Here is a 25,677-nt window from a genome sequence, read left to right as displayed (position 1 = left end):
AAAACGTAATTTTCAAGGCAAAGAAAGAGTCCGCTTGCTGCTGCGTGTTGTAGCTAGTTCATTCGCACTGAATCTCCGCGCAACCTTCTCTGCACCCCTTTCCTGCTCCTGTCCCCGCTGCCCGATCCGCTCTTCTTCCTGCTCCTCACTTCTCGTCCGCGAACGAAATGTCCGCGCACCCGCTCCCCCCACTCCTCACTTCTCCGCCTTGCCTAACCAACACTGTAGTTAGTTGTTTACAAGTCATGTGCAGCGCACCGGCTGTAAACAAACCTGTTTCTGGCGTAAAGAGGAGGCGGGAGGAGGCGTTTCTACGTAGGAGCTGTAGGGGAGGGGGGGGTGGTTTCACGCATGCGCAACATTTGAAAAAGGACAAACAGTCGCTGGATTTCTCGTTCCTTGGAAAATCCTCTATACAACCTTTAAATATGCTTCTACAAATGCACACACAAATGGTTAGTTCATGAGTAATTAAGTATGAAATCATTTTGAGTAACTATTTACAGCACAGGCAAATTAAGTGCAAGTTAAGTGCTAATTAAGGTAGTAATTAAGTAGTTACTAAGTGTGAATCATTATTAATTAAGTCTTTGTTCATGCTTTATTAAGGCTAAATAAGGTGTAGTTATTATGAAGTGTTACCAAGTTATGTAGTAAATAAAAAGAGTTAAAGATTTGTGTTTTTCTTTGCTGCATAATTCCATATATTTTAAACATATTTGGAGTTGTGTTTTGCTCCTGGCCATGAGATGGGAGGGTGTGGAGGGGAGTCTGAAAAAAGCATTTACAGTAGTGCAATGTTTATATAAGGTGTATATATTGAATAGTGACCAATGTTCATTTTGATAAGTAATAATAATAAATAATACTGCATAGCTCTTTTCACTGTAACTCAAGGCTTCACAATAATGTAACTCAAAAACAGGGACAAACAAAACAAGTAGGAGCAGTCATTTGTGGGGGTAACAGGCTCTGAGGAAAAGCTGAGTTTTGAGTTGTTTTTTTAAAGGTGTTTAGTGAGTCTTAAGTTTCAGATGTGGAAAGGGGAGAGAGTTCCATAGGGTAGGAGCAGTAATGAAGAAGTAATTAAGTTTAGTCTCAGCTGAAGGTGCATTATGTGATTTTTCTGATTGAGAGTTCGCCGTGGGTTTGTCTCCATGGAGATGTTATTGTTGTAAGTATGTTCCATATATCTTGCATTTATTTATTAGTAGGATCATGAACCTAGCTATGAAAGTACTTGTGATTATAAAGTATTCTAAGGTCCTATATTACACTAAATGAATCTTCATCTGAAACATACCTGGAGTTGTTTTGTTTTATTCATACATGTTTGAGTAATCCTTTATTATTAGTCTGTTTACATCTCCAAAGCTTAAAATGCTCTGTTCCACCTTGTGATGTCATGATGCGGTAATTTTCAAGGTAACAGCCACACTCTACCTTTCAGTAAAGATTAGCAATTCCAGGTCTGAAATGATCCAAATGATTGTATTGAAGGTTTATGGAGTTTAAAAACATATTGGAGCACTTCCTGTGTTGACACATGACATCACAAGGTGGAACAGAGTGTGTCCGTTTGAGAAAAGAGCTCAGCCAAAATATGCTGGATTTGTGTCTTAAACATGTGTGAATGAAACAAAACACAACTCATGTATGTTTCTGATGAGGAAACAACATTTACATAGATCAGAAAATATAGGCCCTTTAAAAAAAAAACAACAACAAAAAACCTTGGACTCTTGGATATTGTAGACTGGATGAATGAGCAGAACACATTGCATAACAAAGGGACCATTGTACGTATGGAACAGACTCCGTTTCTTTGTCATGTTAAACTTAAAGTTGGATGTAGTTATTATCTCTTTGGTACTAACTTCAAGGCTATTTGCAAATGTATATAAATTTATTCCTATTAAAGCTTTGTTGTTCAGCTAACCCAGAGCATCATTTGTGAATTAAAAAAAAAGGACTTTGGTGATTATTACAAGAGCATTAACCTCAAGTTTAATAATGCAATTTTTTTTTATTAAAGAGGGTTGTAGTTCATTTGAGGCTTCAGGAGACTTCAATGGGTTATGATAATCATGTTAATTTCAAATAAAATATATTAAAATATTAGTGTAGAGCTAGGGGTCTTGATTGCATTCATAATTTGGCTCCACAAACACGTCACAGTCTATATTTATCGATACTTTGCAGCTATATAATCAGCATTCCCTGGGGGTGTAATACTAACTGAAGGCACTGCTTTGTCTGAAGCTTTATTAGACTTTAATCTGACCTTTATTTTAACACAATCTGACCAGAAAGGAATGACTTGGTAGGATTTAACAATTTGGTTAAAAATCAAACTCCTGAACAGGACCGTGAACACGTGTATTGATCACAGGCTCCTAAGATTGTGCTGTTTAAATCAATTTTGTATTTTTTCACTGGAGTTTTCAGATCATTTGAAAACTTTTTTTTTTTTTTTTTAAGAACAATTACCTTTTGCCTTTAGTTCAACAGGCAATTCTAGTGCTGAAATGATCCAAAAGATTCTAGTGAAGGTGTTTGGAGAGTGTTTTCAGTCTGAAAGAAGAAATCAACATCATGCAGGATTTGTGTGTTAAAAATGTGTGAATGAAACAAAATACAACGCCAGGTATGTTTTGATAAGGAAACAGCTTTATAACAACATTATGTATAGATTAAAATAATAATAATTTTTAAAAAAAATAGCATAATACGTGCTCTTTAACAGTCCAGCTTCTGTTATCTGAAGTACAAAGCCTACTTTTGTGTGCCTGTGCTTCGGTGCCTGACTCTCCATTTAGGACCTCTTCTCACGTGCAATACCATTTGCACCTGTCACTTCTGTTTGAGTGAAAATCCAACTGCACCCCGCTGTTCTTTTAAAATCCTTTCCTTCCAACACTTCCATTTTCTCCAAGCCCATTCTCCGCGGTGGACAAACGAACAAGCAGTTTGCTCGTTTTGCCATCCATGTTTTATGCTAACCCAAGACGAGCCCCTAAGTTGTAACAGTGGGATACGATGATAGGACATACAAAAGCACAAGGGATTTTACTCTGAGCTTTCAGAATGGATTTCGATTTTCTCAAAAACAAACCAAAACTGTGGAAAAGTGAGAGATCATTGCTGTGTTTCCCCGACAAACAGATGGGTTATATGTCAGGAGTGAGTGCGGGCCAGAGCCGGTCTCAAATACACACAGGCAAAATGGAAGAAATGTTTTGTGGTGAAATAAATGAGCAACTGGGAAAAACAAAGCCAAATGGCCAAGAAAAGATGGTTGTATTTCTGAGTCATGATCTTATGTTTTGTAGTGGATTTTATTATCACTGTGCTGTGACTCTGGATGGCACCTGCGTCTTGCCTGGAATGTTCCATGATATAGCTTTAAATGTATCTATCTCGTATTTATTCAATTCCATGTTTTTATTGCTAAAAGCTTTGAAAACATGCATTCTTAGGCCCCATCCACACTAGTATGTATTCGAGTCATTTTCGCAAATTCATCTGAGATCCAGCCAAAAATTCACCGCCAAAACTTTAAGAGGCTAGAATATATGTCCATTCATATATACACTCTATGAGTATGACCTGCACATGTATAATCTCAGAAAAGTTTAACATGAACCATCTCTAATGCCATAGAATCACTGAACAGACTCACCATTAGCAGAACTCCCCTCTGTCACAAAAAGAACAGATATATATTCCACTGAATCGTGTCCTTTAGTCTGACAGAAGCTGAACCACATCAGCACACAATAGCGAGCTGTTTTTTGAGCACTTAGTTTATGCAAATTAGCTATGCCGTTTTAAGTTTTGTTTCTGTAAAACGTAAACAAATATGCTCAAAGCTGTGTGGATAGGGGAGGCTTATGGATACCCTCAGTTTGAGTGATCTTGCCTCTCCATAGATCTGACTTGCAACTTGTCCACATGGCTTGGTGGCGTCACCTGCAAACATATTTGTTATAAATTTAATGCTATACTGTGGTACATTCCAGGCAAAGCAATTGTATCTTCATAGAGAAAAGCAGGTGTCTGTCCGCAAGAAAAGTTACACAGTACAACTTTAACTAAAATTAACTTTGGCAATTTGAGCCCCCAAAAGCTGTGTCCTCATCCATTATTGAATACTGCTGTTTTCAAATTCAAATTGAGTTTTTATGAGATAATAAAAGTCTAATATATTTATGCTCCATTGCTACCACAATCTAGTTATATCATCCAACATTGTGTTCTGATTTTATTCTAATTTCGATGGAATCCGTTTAGCACCGGTGTTATTGCGTTTGCAGATGGTGGCTTCAGATGGAGTCCAGCAAAGTGCTCCAGTCACTGTCGACATCCTGGTCATCGACGCCAATGACAACACGCCCACGTTCGCCCAGGTGTCCTACAGCGTGGAGGTCTTCACCGATATGCAGCCCGGAGAGACAGTCATTCAGGTCAGATATCAGTGCTCTATTCAAAGTTTGGATCTGCTCTTTTCACATTTTTATATATTTATTTTTCAACCTTTTAGTGTCAAAGTATGTACATCAACCCATTCACACACAGACACACATTCATACACCACGTACACAAACACTGGGGGTGTGGTGGGTTAAGTGTCTTGACCAATTCGCTTCATTTGTTGTCGCACCGCCAACCTTTGGATCAGTGGAGAAACTCTACCAGTTGAAGTACTGTCGCCTCTAACTGTTGTGTTAGAGTGAGATGAAAAATAGGGATACCTACCGTATTTTTCGGACTAAAAAGTGGATTATAAGGCGAGGTATCAATAATGTTGACTTCTCTTGTCTATTTTCATATATAAGGCACATTAAACAAAACAAATGGAGGACACTTGAGACTGATCCCTTAGCCCAGACATCTACAATCCATTGGCAGATCGTGGCGTAACTCGGTGCTGCCTCCCTGTCTTGGTAAATGTGTATTATGAATGTGAATGTGGGTGAATAATTTAAGTTTTCTTTTTTTCTTCTACTACTTGAGGAGGACTCAAATATACATTGAGTAATAATGTGTTTAATGCAGCTTTGCGCACATTTGTTTACATTTTATAGAAAGGAAACTTAAAACCACATGGCTAATATGCATGAATTATAAGCGCTGAAAAAAAAAACTGCTTGCTCCTTGTGCGCTGATGCGGTCAGCTTCTGTCAGACCCCACGAGGCTCCTGACTACGGTAGCAATGCTCCAACAATCCATCAAGCGGTGCAGTTTTGTAGTTTACCAAAGTCGTACTAAAACATTTTGACAGTTTTTTGAGCGTTTCGTACCACATAAAATCGGTTCAAGGTCAGTAAGTACAACCAAAATTAATACATAAGGAGCACTGTAAATTTTTGAGAAAATTAAAGGATTTTAAGGGCACCTTACAGTCCAAAAAATACTGTACTTTTATTCAGTTTGATTTATTATACCTACTGATTTTTATATAATAGGATCTGCAGATATTATTCAGCTCTCAAGTGGAATCAAGTGCCTGTATTCCTTCATGAATTTTCCCTTTTTTTCTTCTTTCTACTATTTCTTTTTTTGTTCTCAATGCCGCATAAGGTAATGTTCACACTTCAAACCAGGCCAAGTAACAAATTAGATTCGTGGAGAGTGGAGGTGACCCCTCTCAACACAAGCATGCGTGTTTTCAATGTTTGAGCAAAGGAACAGTTGTAATTGAATGAATGCAAGCATTTAATGTCATCTGGAACATTCATTGTAAAGCAATAACATTTCCACTGAGACAAGAAAGCGATTGACCCTTCACCAGAAAAGTGATAGTGCTCTTTTAAGAGTAGTGCAAAATAAATGGTTACCTACCTTTTATAAAGATTTATACTAGGTTCTTTAAATGTTGTTTTCTCATCACAAACAGAGTTGTGTTTTGTTTCATTCACACACACATCCTGCATATTTACACTGAATTCTTCTCAAACGGAAAGCACTTTGTTCCACCTTGTGATGTCATGTGGTAATGCAGGAAGTGCTCCACTGTGTTTTTAAATCCATACATCTTCACTAGAATCATTTGGATAATTTCAGCCCTACAATTTCAAACCTCTACTGAAGAAAAGGTAAAAGTGAGCTGTTAACTTCAAAACTACCACTACATGACATCACAAAGTGGAACAGAGCATTTTGAGCTTTGGAGATGTTGACAGACTAATAATGCAGGATTACTCAACCATGTGTGAATGAAACAAAACACAACTTTGGGTAAGTTTTTAATGAGGTAGCAGTATAACATTTGTAAAAGCTCACAAGAATCCATTTTGCGTAATATAGAATCTTTAATACACAATATGAATCTAGTTAGAGCAGCTTTCTTACCTATGTATACTTTAGGACAAAAACTTGATTCTGTTGTATGGTCAGATAAAGCTGAAGTTGTTTTTGAGTCATGGCATACTGCCTGTTTACGCCTCCTCTCAGGCTGCATATTCTCCTCCCATATCTCATCTCTTAGTCACCCCTGTCCCCATTTATACTCCACCAGAGACACCTCAAAACTTTCCTGACTCATGTATTGTTTTGGACAACTGCAAAAAAGTTTGGTTTTCCCTCTAATGTGATGTACAGTGTGTCAGCGGATTGGTGGATAAGAAACCAACCAAGTGAAAATGACAGGAAGAGACATTCAAATTGCAAAGTTGGCAGTTCAATTCCCACTCTAGCCACTTAAAAGCACACTTGTGTGTACTTGTGTGTAACTTTTCATGTGGGTGGCTTGCCATGCCTGCTTGTTTCCATGGAGATGTTGTTGCTTTGCCTGGAAGGTCAAAAGTCTGGTATCTTGCATTTATTCAGTTATAAGTGCAGGGTTAAGGTTGGGGTTAGGGTTATTGCTAAAAAACATGAATACGAATTATGAGTGTGCCCTCCTCTTCACAGACCTGACCTGTAACCTACCTGCTTGAAATGGAAATTGATGCGTTTAATACCATATAGTGTTGAACCGCTACAAGAAAGTTTACATAGTGCATTTTAATTTAAATGTGTGAAGACATTTAACTAAAATTTTCTCTGCGTACCTGACAGATTTTTGGCTACACTGTGCAAATTGGAAGCCACAATTCCATCAGTTTGATCCCAGGACAGCCATGATCACAAAACTGGCACCATGAGGAATCTGAAGAATGCTGTAAAAAACTTATCAAACTATATATAAACATTTTGAGAATTAAGGTCATGAAAAGCCCTGGAAACTCCACTAAGAGATGTCTTTTAAGATTTTTTAAATCTTACATGTGACTCATTTACTCACTTTTACTGCTGGAATAGTCACTCTACTGTAATGTAGGACTCCAAATTATATTTTGCCTTGCTTTCTGCTATTTGTCTTAAAAAGTGACTGCGTATACATGCACATCAGTATCCCGGTTATTAGCCATATCCCAGTTACTGCAGTATTCGGGATACTGCGTATACATGCACTCTGAGAAACTGGGATACTGTAGTTTCTGGGCGATTAGACACGCTCTTAAGCCTCCAACCGCATCAAAAAACAATTGCGCGCCCCGCAATCCAGAGTGTCCTATACAAGAATCCACTTGGGTGTCCCAGCACGACTTCAGTAAACTACAAAGCCGCACCACGCGCTACGCACACAAACACGCAAGGAGCAGACAGCGACCGTGTAGCGAAAAACACCCGCAGCCACACTCATCACTAAACGACGAGGAATGGAACGGAGGAACAAACCATAAAAGCAAGTGCAATGTGCCACTTCTAGAGACAATTGAACAACTGAGTCACTGCGAACACACCAACAATCCAGCGCTCCCAGACAGCACCCTCCCTACACGCCACAACTGAACAAAGCCCAGAGTCACCGTGAACGCGCCAAACAAAGTCCCACTGACCCATCGAACTGTTGTGTTTCGTTTAAAGTCTGGTGCAGTTTATTTGTGAAAAAAGTTTGAAAATAGACCATTTAATGACAGTGCGCCTTATAATCCAGAGCACCTAATAGCCCAGAAAATACGGTACTCATATCCCTGTGTACATGATCAAATGTTTGTCTCAAGTGCAAAAATTAACTTAATTTAAATTAACAAACCAGGAAAAATACAAACCATGAGCTCCTTTAGTATAGGAAGTTCGGCCGGTTTAACCAGCTGTAAGGAGCTATGAGGTATCCCACAATCCACTGCGCAGATCAAACCAAACTGATTCTTCATTAAAATCTTCTGCATAAATAAACTCAACTTTACAACATATAAACCATAAACACTATAGAGCCACATCAGCCCATTTGACATTATAATGTGTTTAATGTATCCCGGTTTCTAATAACCAGGATACTATGTATACATGCACTATGAAGAAACTGGGATACTCAAAAAACTCGATCATAACGGCGATACTGATGTGCATGTAAAAGCACTCATTATTTGCAGTTTTCATATTCTAGAATGATGTTATAATTCCAGATGGGGGGCAGGAGGCAGATTTCCCTATTAGTTCATTCTATTTTGCCATGAAATATCCAAAAGGCAAATGCCCAGATGTTGAACCTGATCATGTTCTATTAGAATCAGGAAGTCACTGTATTACACCAGACATCTGCATTTTTACTACGCCATTATTTGTAGCAGTCCCCCCATCTGTATTAAAGAAGACCTGTGGATCATTATCTTATACTTTGAATATTTTAAATTGCAATATTCATCTAAAACGGCTTAGTAAAAGAAAGTGCGATGGCCGTGTTAGAAAACTGTGGTGCCCAGTGGGAGCCTTCGTCACCATAAATGTCATCATAACAAAGAGCTGTGAAGTTGTTGGCCCCCCTTAGGATAGATGCACATCAAATGGTCACAGATCAGAGATTTATTTTTATTTTTTTTCCCATACCAAAATGACTACGCAACGCTGCTGAATCTTATGTGTCTGGCAGAAAATAAAATTAGTACAAAGCAGTAGGCGTATGAGGGTGGCGCTGAAAACAGGAGTTGATAGTCAAAATGGGGTTTTGAGAATAAACAAAGATTGCTCAAACAAGCACAAATCACAACAAATACAACTTCAGGTGAGTGAACGGTGAGAGGAAACAATTATAACATCGCTGAAAGCTGAAAGCTGAAAGTAAATTTTGCAGAAAAGGTCTGCTTTAAATAATAGCCTCCTGAATGTGATGTCATGTGAAACCCTGCAATTACCACAGGATTTAAAGGTTACAGTTATTATTTACACACACTATCCTCCACGCCCTATAAACTTTGACTCACTCCCCGAAATAAGTCCATTCATAACTCCACTCCGCTGTCCGTGCACTCTCTAATATCTTTCGTTTAGCAGTCCAAGCATGATCCCTCTTTGTCTTTCAGCTGATCTGCCCTCTCTCTCACATCCTACCTCTCCAAAAAATGTCAAACACCAAAAGGTCAGGTTTAATCTCGTCTTAAAACTCCACGATTGGCCCTATCCCAAAATGAGGCCAGAGGTCGGAAACTGGCTGGTACGCATGCTTTAAAACGTTTTATGAAAGCCCCGGAGAACCTCTTGAGAATACAGCCTGCTTTATGTGGTGTATACTCCAAGATAAACGGTGTAAAATAGGAGATGTAATGTATTGGGGATTTAATTTTGAGATTAAAGTGCATATGATAGTTATGACTCGTTTTAATGAGATTGTACCTGTGGTGAATATTTATCATAGTTTTAATTCAGTTAAAGGGCCCATACTACACTATTTTCTGGTCGATGTTAAATTGTTCCTCCTCATCCTAAACATACCTGGAGTTGTGTTTTGTTTCATTCACACATGTTTAACACACAAACCCTGCATATTTAAGCCTTTTGTGAGACAGAAAACACTCCTTGTGATGTCATGTGGTAATACAGGAAGTGCTCCACTGTGTTTTTAAACTCCATGCACTTTCACCAGAATCACTTGGACAATTTCTGCTGTGGAATTGCCCATCTCTACTAAACTAAAGATAAAAAGTAGCTGTTAACATGAAAACTACCACTTCATGACATCACAAGGTGGAACAAAGCATTCTGAGCTTTGGAAATGTAGACAGAGTAATAATAAAGGATTACTCAAACTCAAATGTGTGAACGAAACAAAACACAACTCAGTATATTTTTTGATGAGGTAACGGCATTATAACACGGCTAAAAGTTCAAGGAACCAATTATTTCCAATTATATTTATTTGTTGTTTTAGTGAAAAAGTACTTAAACTTGTGATATACACTTTGCACACATTTTGGGGCTAGAAACCAGAGGCTGATGGTCGGTAATTGCATGCAGCATGGTGTCCTAAATAATTGGCTTAAAAGAAATGTTATCTGATAAATTTAGATGACAACAGCGTTCATTATATATGCACCTCATTACACAGAGGCTTAATCTGAGGCATGTAAAAATAGCTGATATCTTTGCGTAAATCTAGATAAAATCTAATTACACAGAAAACACAAATGTCATTATTTGTGCATCTGTCTTGTGCAAAATGTCAATCTTTTGTAAAAATGTATTGAAATCATTGAGCGAGATCCTTGACAAAGCCCAGTTCACATATCACGACCAAAAAATAGATTATATATACAAATACATTGCAACATTGCATTTTTACTGTGTGGGGTCACCTCTCCACAGATATGACAGATAATTTGGCCATGTAGTGCCTACTGCTCATCTCCAGTGCTCCAGTGAAACATTTCAGGCAAAGCAATTACATCTTCATTACATTTATTTGAGTTTATTTTGTTAGTGGGATAGAAACACCTGTACAAGGAAAGTTACATTATTTAAAGTGTGTATTTAAAGTGTTTTGAAATGTGGTTGTGGGTGGAGTTTAGGTGTTTATTTATCCATCCATCCATTTTCTTCCGCTTATCCGGGGCCGGGTCGCCCTGCTTTAGACTGCTGCCCCCGCGACCTGGCCCCGGAGTTTAGGTGTTTAGTCCCACTTGAAAGGTGCATTATGTAATTTTTGGGTTGGGGTCCATCACCTGCTTGTTTCTATGGCTCTGTCTGGAATGTTCCACAGTATGTTCCACCTTACATCTTATATCTTTGCCATGTTAATTCTGTTATGCTGAAGTTTACTTCTGTCTTTGTCCCCAGCTGACTGCGAAGGATGCCGACGAGGGTCTGAATGGACTGGTGACCTATGAGATCGTTCTGGGGGCTCAGGGCGACTTCGTCATCAGTAACCGAACTGGGCGCATCACCATCGCCCCTGGGGTCAGCCTGGTCGTGGGGAGGTCCTACACTCTCACTGTGAGGGCATCTGACAGTGCACCAGAGGCTCAGAGGAAGTAAGAGAGAGGATACTTAATGTTATTATACTAAATGTTGTGTTCATTGGACTAGGCTGTTACAGTGATACAGTATTGTTTTGTTGTTGATTGAATGAGGAATGGACAGTGTCTTTTTAAATAACATTGACATTGAAAATAATTGTTGAATCACTTGCCTTTGCTCTCAAATTAAAAGCTGAGTTTCTGCAAATGCAGTAACAATAATGATTCCAGGTAAAACTTGAAATTACCAGCTCACACTTTTCTTATCCACATCATCTCAAGCATTTGTTTACAGTAATGTTTTTCTTACTGAGTTGCTTTTTGAGTTGTTTTTGAAGCTAAAACACGACTGTGTCCTCTTATATTTGGTGGTAAATGGTTCCGTTCTTTCATGACTGCAAACATCACTGTACTTTGACTCTGTCTAGTTCTATACTTTGGCAGAGTGAAACACTGCCCGTCAGAATGCCTTTTTGAATAACAATGTGTATTTTTCCTGAAACTGAGTTTTTGGTAGAACATTGAAGGTGTCTGAGTTGTAATAATATTTCTTAAAGGTTTGATTTTGTATTCTATCCTCTATCCTTCACCCAAAACCAAGAAAGCAGCTTATGTATTTTAGCCACACTAGTCCTAAAAGCACATTTGAGTGTCACATGTGCTGCACTGTTTGTTTGATCAAACACAATAATCCAAATGAGACAAGACTTCAGCAGTATGGAATTAAAACATATGTCTCCTTGAAGACAAGCAGGAGAGAAGTTGCAGACAGGTCAGATGTGTGGAGAGGTAGCCTTGCTATACTAACTACTATTGAATACATGGATACTTTTAATGCCATACTGTGAAACATTCTGGTTAAAGCACTCTCAAGGTTTCTATACACCTGCAAAATAGTCATAATTATATTTTCTTAATCATTATTGTTATCTGGACAGACTCTAAAACACAAGCCAAAATACCTTTATAAACAAGGCATTATAAAATTTTTCATCTATAATACACTTTAGTCATATAAATATTCTCTATCTAGAGCGAGACCTGCTTGATAGATGTCAGTAGACGGCATTACGCAACAAGATTAATATAGTAAGGTTCAATATATCACAACACTGGTCCTTGCCTCCCTTATTATAATGTAATCACAAATGTCAACAGCAAGTAACCTCTTGAAAGAACACTGTGTGTGTAGGTGACAGTTACGCAACATTACTCAATATCACTCTGTACTGTCTTTCATTACGTCTCATAAACCTTTGTATAATGTGTTTCCATGCACAATTAATTAGTACATTTCTGCAACAATCTATAAAACTGCATTATTTGGACACCATTATTTAATTTTTGAGGTCTCAATCATTCACCCAAAAAGATTGGTTCCACACATAGACTGTAAAATGGACATACATTAGCTAAAGGGAAGTATAGTTCTGCGTCGACTCAACACACACTGCCACTGTCACGTTGTGGCCGTCGTTTTTGATTTATGGGTCTGCGTCGAGGTCTATGTGCCACAAAGTAATTCACCGCCAAAACGCTAGGGGACTCAGACATATGTCCATTTGTCTGTTCGTATAATCTCTGAAAAGTTTAACATGAACCATCTCCAACGTGATAGCACAGAACAGACTCACCATTTAGAAAAATACCACTCTGTCACAGAAAGAACACATATATTCCACTGAGTCGTGTCCTTTTTAAGTCCAGCAGAAGTTAACTTTTTTTGACTGCTTAGTTTATGCAAATTAGCCATGCGGTTTTGAATGGCATGCAAGTTTTGTTTCTGTAAAACGTAAACAAATATGCACAAACCTGCATTAAACACATTATTACTCAATGTATATGGAAAGAACGGAAAGCGGAGTACAGGAAATGTACGTAGTGCCGTGGTAGAAAGGACCAATCACAGCCGTTATTGTCTGCGTTGTTTCAACGCGTAGTTAGAACATTTCGGAGATGCACGTCGGTCGACGCAGACGCTTTGCTTAGGGGGTTCACATCACAACTCTCTGCATCATGACACAGACGATATGACGCTGGACCGTGAATTGGCCTTAACTCACTACCTGCCACTTTGAAAACAAGAAGTGAGCATGGGAGCGCTTCCGGCCCCATCAACTCTGGCTCACTTTGTACTGCTCTCAGTACAAGGTACTCTCAGGCTCCTCATTTAGGTCTGAAAATGATCATATGTGTGTTTTTATTTCACTACTTTGTCCGTAAATCAATTCCTGTTCCTAATATGCACCTGGCTCCAAATTTGCTCCTATAAATGTCAGCCTTGGTGAGCTTTATTTGATTGGAGCCGAACACTATGGGTGACGTCACACTCCTTTAGTCCACTTCTTCATCCAGTCTATGTTTCAACTCTGTATACTTCTATTTACTTCTATTTCTAGCCAATTTTATACCACTAATCCATTTGTATATAAACAACACAGACTGTATTGTTGAAGAATAATGTAAAACTTACAGCACGCATGCATAATCTAGCAACCAGTCCTATCTTTATACAGCGGTGTGACAGCTGTAGTAGGGGAAATGAAGGATGACTAATGCAGTGTACTAGGTCATATTTTAGGAACACACTGGGGCTCTTTAAATAGGGAATGAATCAGAGATGCAGTGGGCTACACAGAATCTGACCTTTGGGTGCTCTGCTGTGATTACATAATATAAGCGTGTCCATGGTAATCCCATCAATACAAGAAGTGCAAATTATATTTAGTAAATTTGTGTGCTTTATTCAACTGTAATTCAAATCAAACTGGTATTATTATGCATCCACAGTAGAGAATCAAAGCAGTTGGGGAAAAAAAAGAACAGCAACTGCTAACATGATGCTAAACAAAGTGATATTGTGTAATGGTGCCAAGTTGAATTATCAATCAAAATGATTCCAACGAAAATAGGAGCAATTTAACTGTTCAAGCAAGAGTGACAGTTTTTCACCAAACAGCGTGATTTAAAGCCACAATATAAAACTTTTTTAGCCAAAAATAAATGCATGCTTTGTAGTTTTGGTTGTGTTAATTGCACTGAAAAACTTTGGCTTGCATCGCCTCAAACCTGACTCTTATTTGGCTCGCTTGTTTCTTTGGAAATGTTGTTCCTTTGGCTATAATTTTGCACACTATGGCATAAAACATATCTGTCTGAATAGAGAATGTTCCAGAGTATGGTTTTAACATTCTATTTTCATGGAACTCCCCCAGAAAGTTGCATCCTGTACGGTTAGATCCCGTTTACACTGAAACGAATCCATGTGTCACTGTATCACCGTATCGGAAATGATCTGCGTCCAGACAAATCGTTTGTGTCCGCAATCCTTCCTTATCCACACAGCTTTGAGCATATGTGTATCCATTTTACAGAAACTTAACTTAAAACCACATGACTAATTTGCATAAACTGATTCCTCAAAAAACAGCTCGCTATTGTGCTGCTGATGCGTTTCTGCTTCTGTTGGACTAAAGGACACGACTCAATGGATTATATTCTTTCTGTGACAGAGGGGTGTTCTGCTGATGATGGGTCTGTTCAGTGCTTTTATCACATTGGAAATGGTTCATGTTAAACTTTTCAGAGATCATACATCTGCAGGTCATACGCATAGACTGTATATATTAATATATTCAAGCCTCTTAGCGTTTTGGCGGTGAATTAGCTACTTCGAGGTGCATAGACCTACATTAGCGTATCAGCGGTTTCAGGCATCCAAACAGTGCCAAATCAGATCCATACATCAGATGAATTCCGTTCCGTCTCTGGAGCCGTTTTTAATCGGATTAGTGTAGACGAAAACTGCATCCACAAAGAAAATGATTCGAATACGTGCGGGCGGGGCCTTAACAATGCACTGTGTAACTTGTCCGGTGGAGAGTCTGGAGCTACTCTGGAGCTGCTTGTCTCCATGGAGATGTGCCTAGAATCTCTTGCAAGCCAAATTACAGGTCAGATTTATGGAGAGGTGACCCCACTCACAGTAAGAATTAATGTTTTGTTTTTTTTATAAGATATTTTTGAGCAATAAATAATACAAAAATAAATAAAACACCTGTAGTTGAATAAATGTAAGACAGATTAGTTTAATTATATTGTGCACAATTTAACTCAAAGCATTAACATCTCCATGTACACAAACAGGTTGTGGACCCTCTCCAGAAAAGTTACACAGTGCACCTTTAATAAAATAATAAAATAATAATAAAATAAATGTGTGGCAAAAAAGAGTTAATAATAACAAGCTGGTATGGCGGTGAAAATCTCAAAGTAGTAGATTTACCATATGTCTCCTTTTAAATATTTAATTCTCGCATATGAATGTGTATCTTGTTGAGTTGAATAATGGAGAAACTTCACGGCGTACAAGCTGTTCCGAATCCACCAACAGATGGGTCTTATTTGGTGCAACACTCCACAGAATACTGAATCTGATAATGAATGGGGTTTTCTTGAGTTTATAGCGTTTGATTAAGGACTAAAGAGCAGTTTGTGTAGTCGGTCTTTTCTCAGTGTGCAGGTGCTGGATGTTGTGTTTTATGAAGTGGGTAGTGCTTTTGAAATCGCAGAGGAAAAACAAACATCTGGTAGAGAGGCAGCTAAGAGGTTTTGATAAGAGCCAGAGGAAGTGTCTTGCTGTACAAATGTAATCGCTTTGCTTTTTCTGAGCTCTGCTGTCTCACTGAGATCAATAGATTTCTGTACATTCTCCGCAACAAACTTTTCACTGTCAGACCCAGTGATACAAGAGGTGAGGTAGCATGGGAGCAAAGTAAACTCTGGGTTTTTATCTACTCTCAGAATGTATCTTTTATTGATAGATGGCGGGGTTGCCTCTCCACAGACCTGACCTGTAGCTTGGTCTGGTTTGGTCTCCGTGAAGTTAGAAAGGTTTAATACCTTACAGTGAAACATTTCAGACAAATCAATAACATCTCCATGGGAAAAAAAAAAAAGTGTCTGAAGATTCCTCCACCAGAAAAGTTACACAATGGTCCTTCAAAGAGTATGCAGAACTGTCTTTTTGAGCTTTTAGGGGCCTTTTTTCATAGGTCAAACTTTTTCTGATTTATTTATTTGTTTATTTTGTTCAAATTGGCTTTGAGGATCAGTGTAGGAAGTGTAACATTAGCAGGCTTTGTTTTTAACTCAATCAACCAACTCTTGAGATACAGGCCTATCGCTATCTAGTGGTGCCTTTTGTAACTATATGTCATCACACGAGGGAGTGCCTTTTGTAATGCTATTTACCATGTATCCACTTATATGTCATGGGCAAGTTACTGAAACTGTAATGTATTCGTTACAAACTGCATTTAAATTAAGCATTTACTATTGCAACTTAATTAACTTTTATATATTTACCATTTTTTAATTATATTATATTCAGCAACTATACAGTCTGTTACAAACTTTAAGTTAGTCATATTGCACCATTAGTGAACTTACCATACCAGAACTGACCCAGTGTCACCACTATATACTGTGCTTCCACTGTAGGGAGTATTATACCTCTGGTGACATAGACCAAGATAGGCAGTGAGTGCACTCAGTAAAGTACACAAGTGTAATTTGTCTAACAGTATAGAAAACAACCCAAAGTACTGTTTTTGGCTTGTAATGAAATTGTGTTTTAGTAGTAGTTGCTGTAAGTGTACGCTGTTGTTAACCGTCAGTCCTGAGAAGCCATTACTCATCAAAACCGTTTTTCTCTCTTTTCGGAATTAAACTCTATGGAATAAGAAAGCTTTCAGAAATATTAAGGTATATTTGGGAAATCCGTGCATATTTGGCTGTAGTTGAGCATAAAATAAATATTTGTAAAACTCTTGAATGTGTCCAGTCGTGCATAAAATGTAATGTGTGTATTTCCACCAGAATACGAATTGAAAAGTTGCAACAACAAGAATTACAATCACAAAATGAAAATTTACGATTATAATATGTGTTTTCTTCAGTAAAAATACAAATTCACAGACGCAACTTTACGGTCAAAAATACACTTCACAGGCATTATTTATTGAGCAGACGAAACATGGATCGAGATGCCGCATACGGACTGAACCAGGACTGAACCAGGACTGAACCAGGACTGAACCAGGACTGAACCAGGACTGAACCAGGACTGAACCAGGACTGAACCAAGACTGAACCAGGACAGGAGTAATCGTACATTTTTATTTCATGATTGTAACTGTTGATGTCATAACTTCTCAATTTGTATTCTGATGGATAAAATACACACAGTACATTTTATTTATGACAGGACTTGTTTGAGAGTTTATGAATATTTATCTTATGCTCAACTACGGCCAAATATGCACGGATTTCTCTCCTATATACACAAATATTTCTGAAAGCTTTCTTACTCGATAAAACTCACAAGTTTTGGCCTCTGTCTTCACATGTGTTACAGTAGTAGTAGTAGCAGTAGCAGCATTACATCACACTCAGTTTTTGTCTATTCAATTTCAAGTTGTATCTCAAATTTTGGCGTAGTGATTGGCACAGCATACTCCTGGACAGCATCATCAGGAGAGAATAGCCTCTCCAAAATGTTCACAACAGTCTCTCAGTTTAGCAAAATTGTGTTTTTTACTAAAGCCAAACCGCCTCTCAGAACCCATCTTGTATGTTTAGTCCACAGCTAATCCATCAGTTTCTCCCTCCACCACTTTGATGGGCTCTGCTTTATTCTGAAGGCTGTTATTTATTATTCTGATGGAGAAGGCAGATAATGAGTGTCTTCTCTCCCTCCAGGAGCTCCATCACCACCGTGTACATCGAGGTGCTGCCCCCAAACAACCAGAGTCCCCCACGCTTCCCCCTGGCCAGCTACAGCCTGGAGGTCAGCGAGGCCATGAGGATAGGGGCCATTCTGCTCAATCTGCAGGTGAGTCGCTACACATGGGAACCTCTCCAGAAGGATTCGATATTGCACAATTATGTCTTGATAGCAATTTGATTATCTCATGAGGTTTACATTTGATATTAATTCTTATTTGTTTTTTAATTGCAATCCTTCATGTACAAACAAATACAGCAGGCAATAAATACAAGCAAATAATTGTAATCAAAAATAATGAAGGGCCCAGTTATAATGTTGTTTCATACTTGGAGTTGTGTTTTATTTCATTTACACATGTTTAACACTCAAATGCTGCATATATAGACTGAGTTCTTCTCTCAAACAAGAAAAAAAAAGCACACACACTTTCTTGTTTCTTGTGATGTCGTGGTAATATAGGAAGTGCTCTACTGTGTTTTTAAACTCTTTTCACCTTCACTATAATCATTTGGATAACTTCATCCTGGGAAATGTCAATCTCTACTGAATAAACGTTTTAAAAAAAGTATATGTTAACTGAATTTGACCAGTTCATGACATCACAAGCTGGAACAGAGTATTTTGAGCTTTGCATGTAGACAGACTAATAATAAACAGACTAATAACAAAGGTAACCAAACATGTGTGAATGAAACAATACAACTAACTAACATGAGTTAAATCACGGTTAAAGAGTCAGTTTTGCGTGACATAGGACATTTTAGATTAAATGCACAATGAAATACATTTTCCTTTTAATAGTTATGTTCAGCAACAGCTACAAAGTGGTTAATATTAATTATGATAATTTATTAAAAACAAAAGCTGCTATGAGACCTTTCATTTTTTTCAGTAGATGTTACAAACAATTTAGACTAATGTTCAGGGAAGAACCGGCTCAATTTCATGTAAGACTTAATTTGTTTAAATACATCAGTCTTATGAGAATTCATTCTTGTAACCAGGAAACTGCGTGGCCGTTTCAAATGTGCAGTTTGATTTAAAAAGACATCTAATATATCTGGTAATATATGTATTCATTATTACAATTTCTTTTACTATGCAGTGGCTTGAAATAGACTTCAGTTTAGTGCTTCAGACTCAGACGTTTTATAATGGCATGTGACACTTAAATATATCATAGCATTAGCTCTAAAATACATTGTGAATAAGCATCCAGGGCAGGACCGATTTTATGTCAGACGACATCCAATTTGACCTGAGGTTTGTGTTGTATTTACCCACACAGGCAGTACCTATTCTCCAGCCGTGCCTTGCCCTCCGGCTCTCACTTTGTAGCCAGCATCCACAGCATCTGCTTGGGTCAAACTCACCGTGTGTGTCTGTTCTCTCCCTCCAGGCCACAGACAGGGAAAATGACCCCATCACATACACCATCGTGAGAGGGGATCCCCAGCAAATCTTCAACCTCACACGAACGTGAGTCTGAGCCTGTTTTAAACCTGCTTGTGCTGCTACACCTGCGCACGTGTGGGGAAGGTCATGTGCCTAATATACTGTACAAGGTGAACTGGGGAATAGGACAGAGTAGTGCTTTTGTCTTAAGTACTCCCTAAGCTCTATGTCACACTCCAAGTACCGCCTACATTATAAAATACATGTTCTTTTTAATAGTTATTTTGGCAATGGTTACAGTCATGGTTAATTTTAGTTTTAATTATTATTTATTATAAAAACAAAAACCTAGACTAGTGTTCTGTGAATTTGCACACTTCCATGTAAGACTTGATTTGCTTAAAAACATGAGGGAACAGGATAGAGTAGTGCTTTTTGCTTGAGTACTCTCTAAGCTCTGTCTCACACTCAAAGTACCCCCTAATGCAGGTACTTAGCAAATAAATGTGTTAACTAGTAATATACTACTAGTAGTACTGTCATTTATTACCAATATTTTAATTCCTTGTTAATGATATCAGTTCATTCAAAACATTCCCAGAGATGTAAATAAACATTTACATTTTCATTCAAAATACCAATTCAATTTCATTAAAATCTGAAACTGTTCCAAATTGTGGTTTGGAAACACTGGATAGAGGAGTATTTCTGACAGAATGCCAGTTTATTTAGTTGCCAAATTCTTACTACGTTATTAATGATAATACAAAACATATATATACATTAAGCAATTGAAATGGAAAGTTTAAACTGAAAGATGAATTATTACTTAAACATTGTGACACATGGATTGTGTGCTACCACCCAAGGCTAGCTGCTTCAAATCTCACTGAAGTGCAGGATGCTGTTGTTCCCTTGGGCAATACAGCCCACACTGCACACTTTACTCTTGAGTGTCTGGGGCCAGTTACATCAGAGAGGGTCACCGCTATTGAAGTCTACCCACACAATTTGTTTGCTGCTGTGATTCAAACTCAATATAAGGGTAAATAATATAGTGTAGCTCATTTAAAAAGGCCACACTGAGCTCATGTCAAACTGCACTTGAGCAAGACACTTCACCCAACCTTGTATGAACGTGTTAATTTGGTATGGTGGTGCCTCAGGTCAGCTGTAGTCTGTCTATTACTGTTTGACTGAACGAGGTACTAGAATACGTACCAAAATTGGAAAGAATTTTATATAGAGACAGACAGAGCTCCATGGATGTTCTATAACAAATGGGTAACATGTAAATTAGTATATAGTATAGTATAATGCAAGTTCTATTTTGCAAAGAGAAAGGCTTCTTTTCTCTGAAGCACATTTGGAAAACCGTTCTCTAGTCAATCAGAATTCCTAAGTGCTATGTGACTGCAGCTATCAATCTTTTCTAATCTTCTCTTTCCTGTTCCTGTCTTGTCACGCGTTTCACCTGAGTTTTACTGACTGAAAAACTTAAAAAACAGAACAATTTTGCATGCTAATGTGCACTTTCTGATTACCAGACAATAAAATACTTTCCAATTCGATGCAGACAGTACACAGCAGATTTATTTTGACCACAAGAGTTGCTTATATCATTTATCTGTACTGGGGAATGACAAATTTTTGCTCAAACATGGGGGAAATTCAGGTTAATCAGATAAACTAATCTAACTAAAATGCTTTTCTTGGATCTCTTGGATCTAACTGCTCAACCAGTGATGTTTTAGGCAACCTGGACAAACACTCTACCCACTGAGCTACTGTCACCCGAGAAGTTTCACTGTCGGTCTATGATACCTCCTCTCATCCTTCCCTTGTTCTCAGACACATTAACATGTAAAAAATCAGCGTTGTTCGAGAGCTAGAAAAAGGTCTACCTGAAAGTGGCCGGTGCTTTTACCAGGCTTTACATAAGCGAAGTCAATGGGACAGTCAGGAGGCTCCGGCACTGAGACTGAAAAGCTGTGTGCGAGCTGAAAATGCCAGACACGTTGAACACTAATTGATTAGCGCCTCTTTTGTCTGCATCCTCAGTCTCCAGCCAAACAAGGACAGCCTGCATTGTACATCTGCCTTTAGAACACTCTGCTGGTTAAAACACCGCTAACTTTTAACGCCACTTTTAAAAGCAAGAGTAATTAATTGGAGCACTTTCGGAGCTGGGGTCTGTCTGTTTTCTCAAATAGCTCTTGTGGATTGAATCAAAATAGTTTCTGGTAAGCGCCATGCTGCGAAATGCCTGTAGCACCCCTGAGTAGTGAAATGAATAGTAGTAATTACACTGTAAATGCTATTGATGAAGTCAATATAATACAACAAAACACGAAGGAAGATTAAAGGACGGATAAAGCTTTTTCAGTAACACCAATATCACTTTCAGTATCTGTCGCAGCCTGATATCATCCAATACAAGTGCAGAAACTAGAACTAAACTACTTTCTTTTCTGTTATGTAACTGTTCTTTATCCTTCAAATAACTAGTTCAAACATTATGAGACATTCTGAGTTGAAATTGTCCTATTACACAAATGTATCAGCTCAGCTCTGACCCAAGGTGCTGGAACTAATATCCGGAGCCAGCACCTGATACCAGCATCAATAGGGGTGCACCTATGAGTAAGATTATAGTGTGTTTTTCTTTTTTTTAATGTGTTCAATTAGGCTGGATGTGACATGCGAGCTGGGTTTATGGAGACCTTTATAAAAGTGCTATATGAGCCATGACTGTTGCAGCATTTCTGGCGAAAGGTTAGAGTGGTGAGATCACTGCAGTTTACGGTCAACGTTTCTGTGGATTTAGTTTTGCACGTACACTTTTCTCTGAGATTGTACGCTGAAAAATGAGAAGAAATGCAGTACTGCCCTAACACACTTAACCAAATAAATAAAAATGAGCGAAATGATGAGGTTATGAGCATTATAATATGACTTAAAGCTCCCAAGGGTCAATTTTGCGTAACATAGGACCTTTAATACGGTTAATGCAATGACTACTTCTCTCATTTGTACTGCTCTTAAACATAATTTTCCATTTCACCACATCCACATGGAGCTCTCTTGTGGGACTGTTAGTGTACTAGTATGTGTATAAATCCAGTTAATATGAATAATGAGCCCTCTATACATCATTTTAAATGGGCCTTGTTACATTCATGGAGGTTAGAGACATTCGCATGGAGACAGTGGATAAGTGGACTATTCTGTCACATTCCAGATGCTCCCCATACAGTAATAATAATGACATGTCAGCACGTAAAGAGTACAGATAGACTTATTATGGGCTAAATAAAGAGCACCGGCTGAGAGCATGAAGATGGATGAGTGATGAATAAAAGATTGGCTCAACAGTGATAAATAACCCTGTATATGTATTAGATACAGTATCAGAACTCGAGAGCGTATTTACATAACTGTATTCTCTAGAAAAAAACTCTGTATGAAAATCCACATCTGCATACAGATCTATTCATATTGGGCGGCATTTAAATTATTGTTGGAAAATGTCACCTAGATCAATTTACTGCTATCGACATGTGTTGGTATTAACATTTGTAGTATAATTAAGTTATTAGTAAGTTATACTATTAGACTTGTTACTATGTAGAAACTCAATGTCAATGGGTTTATTTTTGGTATAGGCTCAAATTCTTTGTTATATTAAAGGGACAGTCTGGAATTTACTAATGAGCCAGAGTGTTGGAGACTTGTGGAGACAGTTTTTAAAATATTCCATCCAGTCCTTGTATTTGCAGAGGTCGCTGGTGCTAGGCTAGTGCATGTCAATGGCCATAGTTAGCCTGCCACTAAAAACGGTCTTACCCACTCCACAAAACACCTGAAGCAAAATCTATTATTATAACGCCAGACAATGTCAATGTGAATGTCTGTGTTGATAGAATAATTTTAGAAGTAAACTCAACCTTGCATTTGAAGTATTTACTGTATATCTGAGCAGCAGCAGCAGTGAGTTGTACTTCCTGATAGAAAGCTTGGCAGAGGGAGACAGATATCGCCTAGACCTATCTTACGGCAGTCCCTCAACATGCGACGATTCATGGAATACAAGGTTATTTTTATTTCAAACACTATTCTCTCAACACAAACATTTACATCAACAGTCTGGCATAATAATAGATTTGCTTCAGGTGTTTTGTGGAGTGGGTAAGACTGTTTTTAGTGACAGGCTAACTATGGCCATTGACATGCACTAGCCTAGCGCCAGTGACCTCTGCAATTACAAGGACTGGATGGAATATTTTAAAAAGTGTCTCCGCACGTATCCAACACTCTGGCTAACTAGAAAATTAGGTCCTATGTCCAAAATTCCACACTGTCCCTGTAAAAGGTCCATATTACGGTATTTTCTAATCTGTTGTAATGTTCTTTCCTCATCAAAAGCAGTCTCAGTGTTTTTGTTGTTTTGTTTCATTCACATGTTTAACATGCAAATCCTACATATATAGCCTGGGTTCTTCCCTCAATTGGAACACACACTGTTCTGTCTTGTGATGTCATGTGGTACAGGAAGTCCTCCACTGTGTTTAAACTCCTTACACCTTTCACTAAAATCATTTAAACTCCTTACACCTTTCACTAAATTCCTTACACCTTTCACTAAAATCCTCTCTGGAATTGGCAATCTGTACTAAACAAAAGGTAAACGGTAGCTGTTAACCTAGGAATGACTAGTACATGACATCACAAGGTGGAACAGAGGATTTTGAGCTTTGGACGTATAATAAAAAATTACTCAAACATGTGTGAATGAAACAAAACACAACTCAGGGTATGTTTTTGAGGAAGTAACAACATTATAACACGGTTTGAAGCGCACAATAATCAATTTTGTGTAATATAGCTTTAAAATCAGCGTTTCAAAACAAAAGTAATGTCCTTACAACATGCCACAATTCAAAAACAAATATTTGAGAATTATGTGAATAAATAAATCATACAATTTGATTTTAATGTTATGTCCACCTTACTAGAAACTAAATGGGAGAATGAGGGATGTTAGGTTTATATGATGAACTAAGAAATTCAAAATAAGACCACGTACAGAGCACTGGTAAAATATTGCTGCTAATAAATGAATCTCATATAGTGCGTATAGGGTGACATATCCGTTGGTCCACAGGTTGGAGGATTCCAGCTTCCATAGATGAATACTGATGTTGTGTCCTTGGGCAAGGCACTAACTGCTAACCCTGAATGATTATGTACACTAGTTTGTGCATGGGTGAGTGGATCTGAAGTGCTTTGAGTGACTTGAAGGTTGAAAAGCTCTGTTTAAATGGGAACACTCACCATTTATTTAGGATAGACAGATGCGCTGTTGTTTTAATTATCCTTCCTTTTTAAGATAATGGATCTATGACCTAAAACAAGGCCGTATTCACTCTAGAACTTGATGATTAAAAGGAAATAGCTCAATAGTTTTGTTTTTGTTTTTTCTGAGCCTGTTTTGAATCCAAGATACTGACGGTTGTGGTTGCTGTAGCTGCTGGGGCGGGCCTGGCATTTCACATATTGAACCATATTAGTATTCATGGATCAATATTTTGACTGTGTTTACTGTATGAAGCTGCAAGGTCTATTTGTTTATCTGCTAAATACTGAGCTCACACAATAGACTAAAAAACATGAAAAATGCATGTACACTGCCAGCCATTTTGTCTTGTTAGTTTTCTATTTTGACTGGCAATATTGGCTGTGTAACTCCTGTCTGCTCCTCTGAATTGTTGGCAAGACTTCTGAAATAGTCAGGTTTACGCAGCGGAGTTGAGAGATCTCTTCTTTGTGCACTTCAATACCAGACAGTGTTGCATTATGGGTATTCAGCTGGGTGATGACGCATGACGAGCTGCCAGTCAAATTTACACAGCACACATTTAAACACTGACGCCTATGAAAAGGATTCGAAAACTGAGGAGGTGCTTCCCATAGTCGGTGCAGACGGTGATATTGATAGAACAGAAAGTTTGTTGTGTGTTTAAAGCTTGGTGTCCACTAGGATGTGCAAAAATGTCAAAATACTGATGCATTGTGATACTAAATTTGATGATACAGTATCGTTATCGTGGGCTGCTGTATCAATATATTGGCAAGAGTTTCTTTGTGACTGCACTATTTGTTGCAGATTTAGTGGAAGGAAATTTGTTCACGCAGTATACTTGAATATTTAC

The 25,677-nt window shown here is 38.1% G+C and overlaps 1 protein-coding gene across 1 annotated transcript in view; it reads left to right on the top strand.

The window, feature by feature from the left end:
• Positions 1–25,677, top strand: part of pcdh15a (protocadherin-related 15a) — a 412,089-nt gene that overhangs the window by 163,046 nt on the left and 223,366 nt on the right. Inside the window, exons 13-16 of the mRNA XM_055162873.1 lie at positions 4,317–4,466; positions 11,102–11,295; positions 18,043–18,175; positions 19,470–19,549. Coding sequence (XP_055018848.1) covers positions 4,317–4,466; positions 11,102–11,295; positions 18,043–18,175; positions 19,470–19,549 — 557 coding nt within the window. The remainder of the gene's footprint in view (positions 1–4,316; positions 4,467–11,101; positions 11,296–18,042; positions 18,176–19,469; positions 19,550–25,677) is intronic.

The sequence above is a fragment of the Boleophthalmus pectinirostris genome, unplaced genomic scaffold (assembly GCF_026225935.1).
Source record: "Boleophthalmus pectinirostris isolate CB_2022bp ecotype Guang Dong unplaced genomic scaffold, ASM2622593v1 HiC_scaffold_5, whole genome shotgun sequence".
Lineage (NCBI taxonomy): Eukaryota > Metazoa > Chordata > Actinopteri > Gobiiformes > Gobiidae > Boleophthalmus > Boleophthalmus pectinirostris.
Note: the sequence above shows the minus strand (reverse complement) of the source record. Positions and strands in the feature narration are given on the sequence as shown.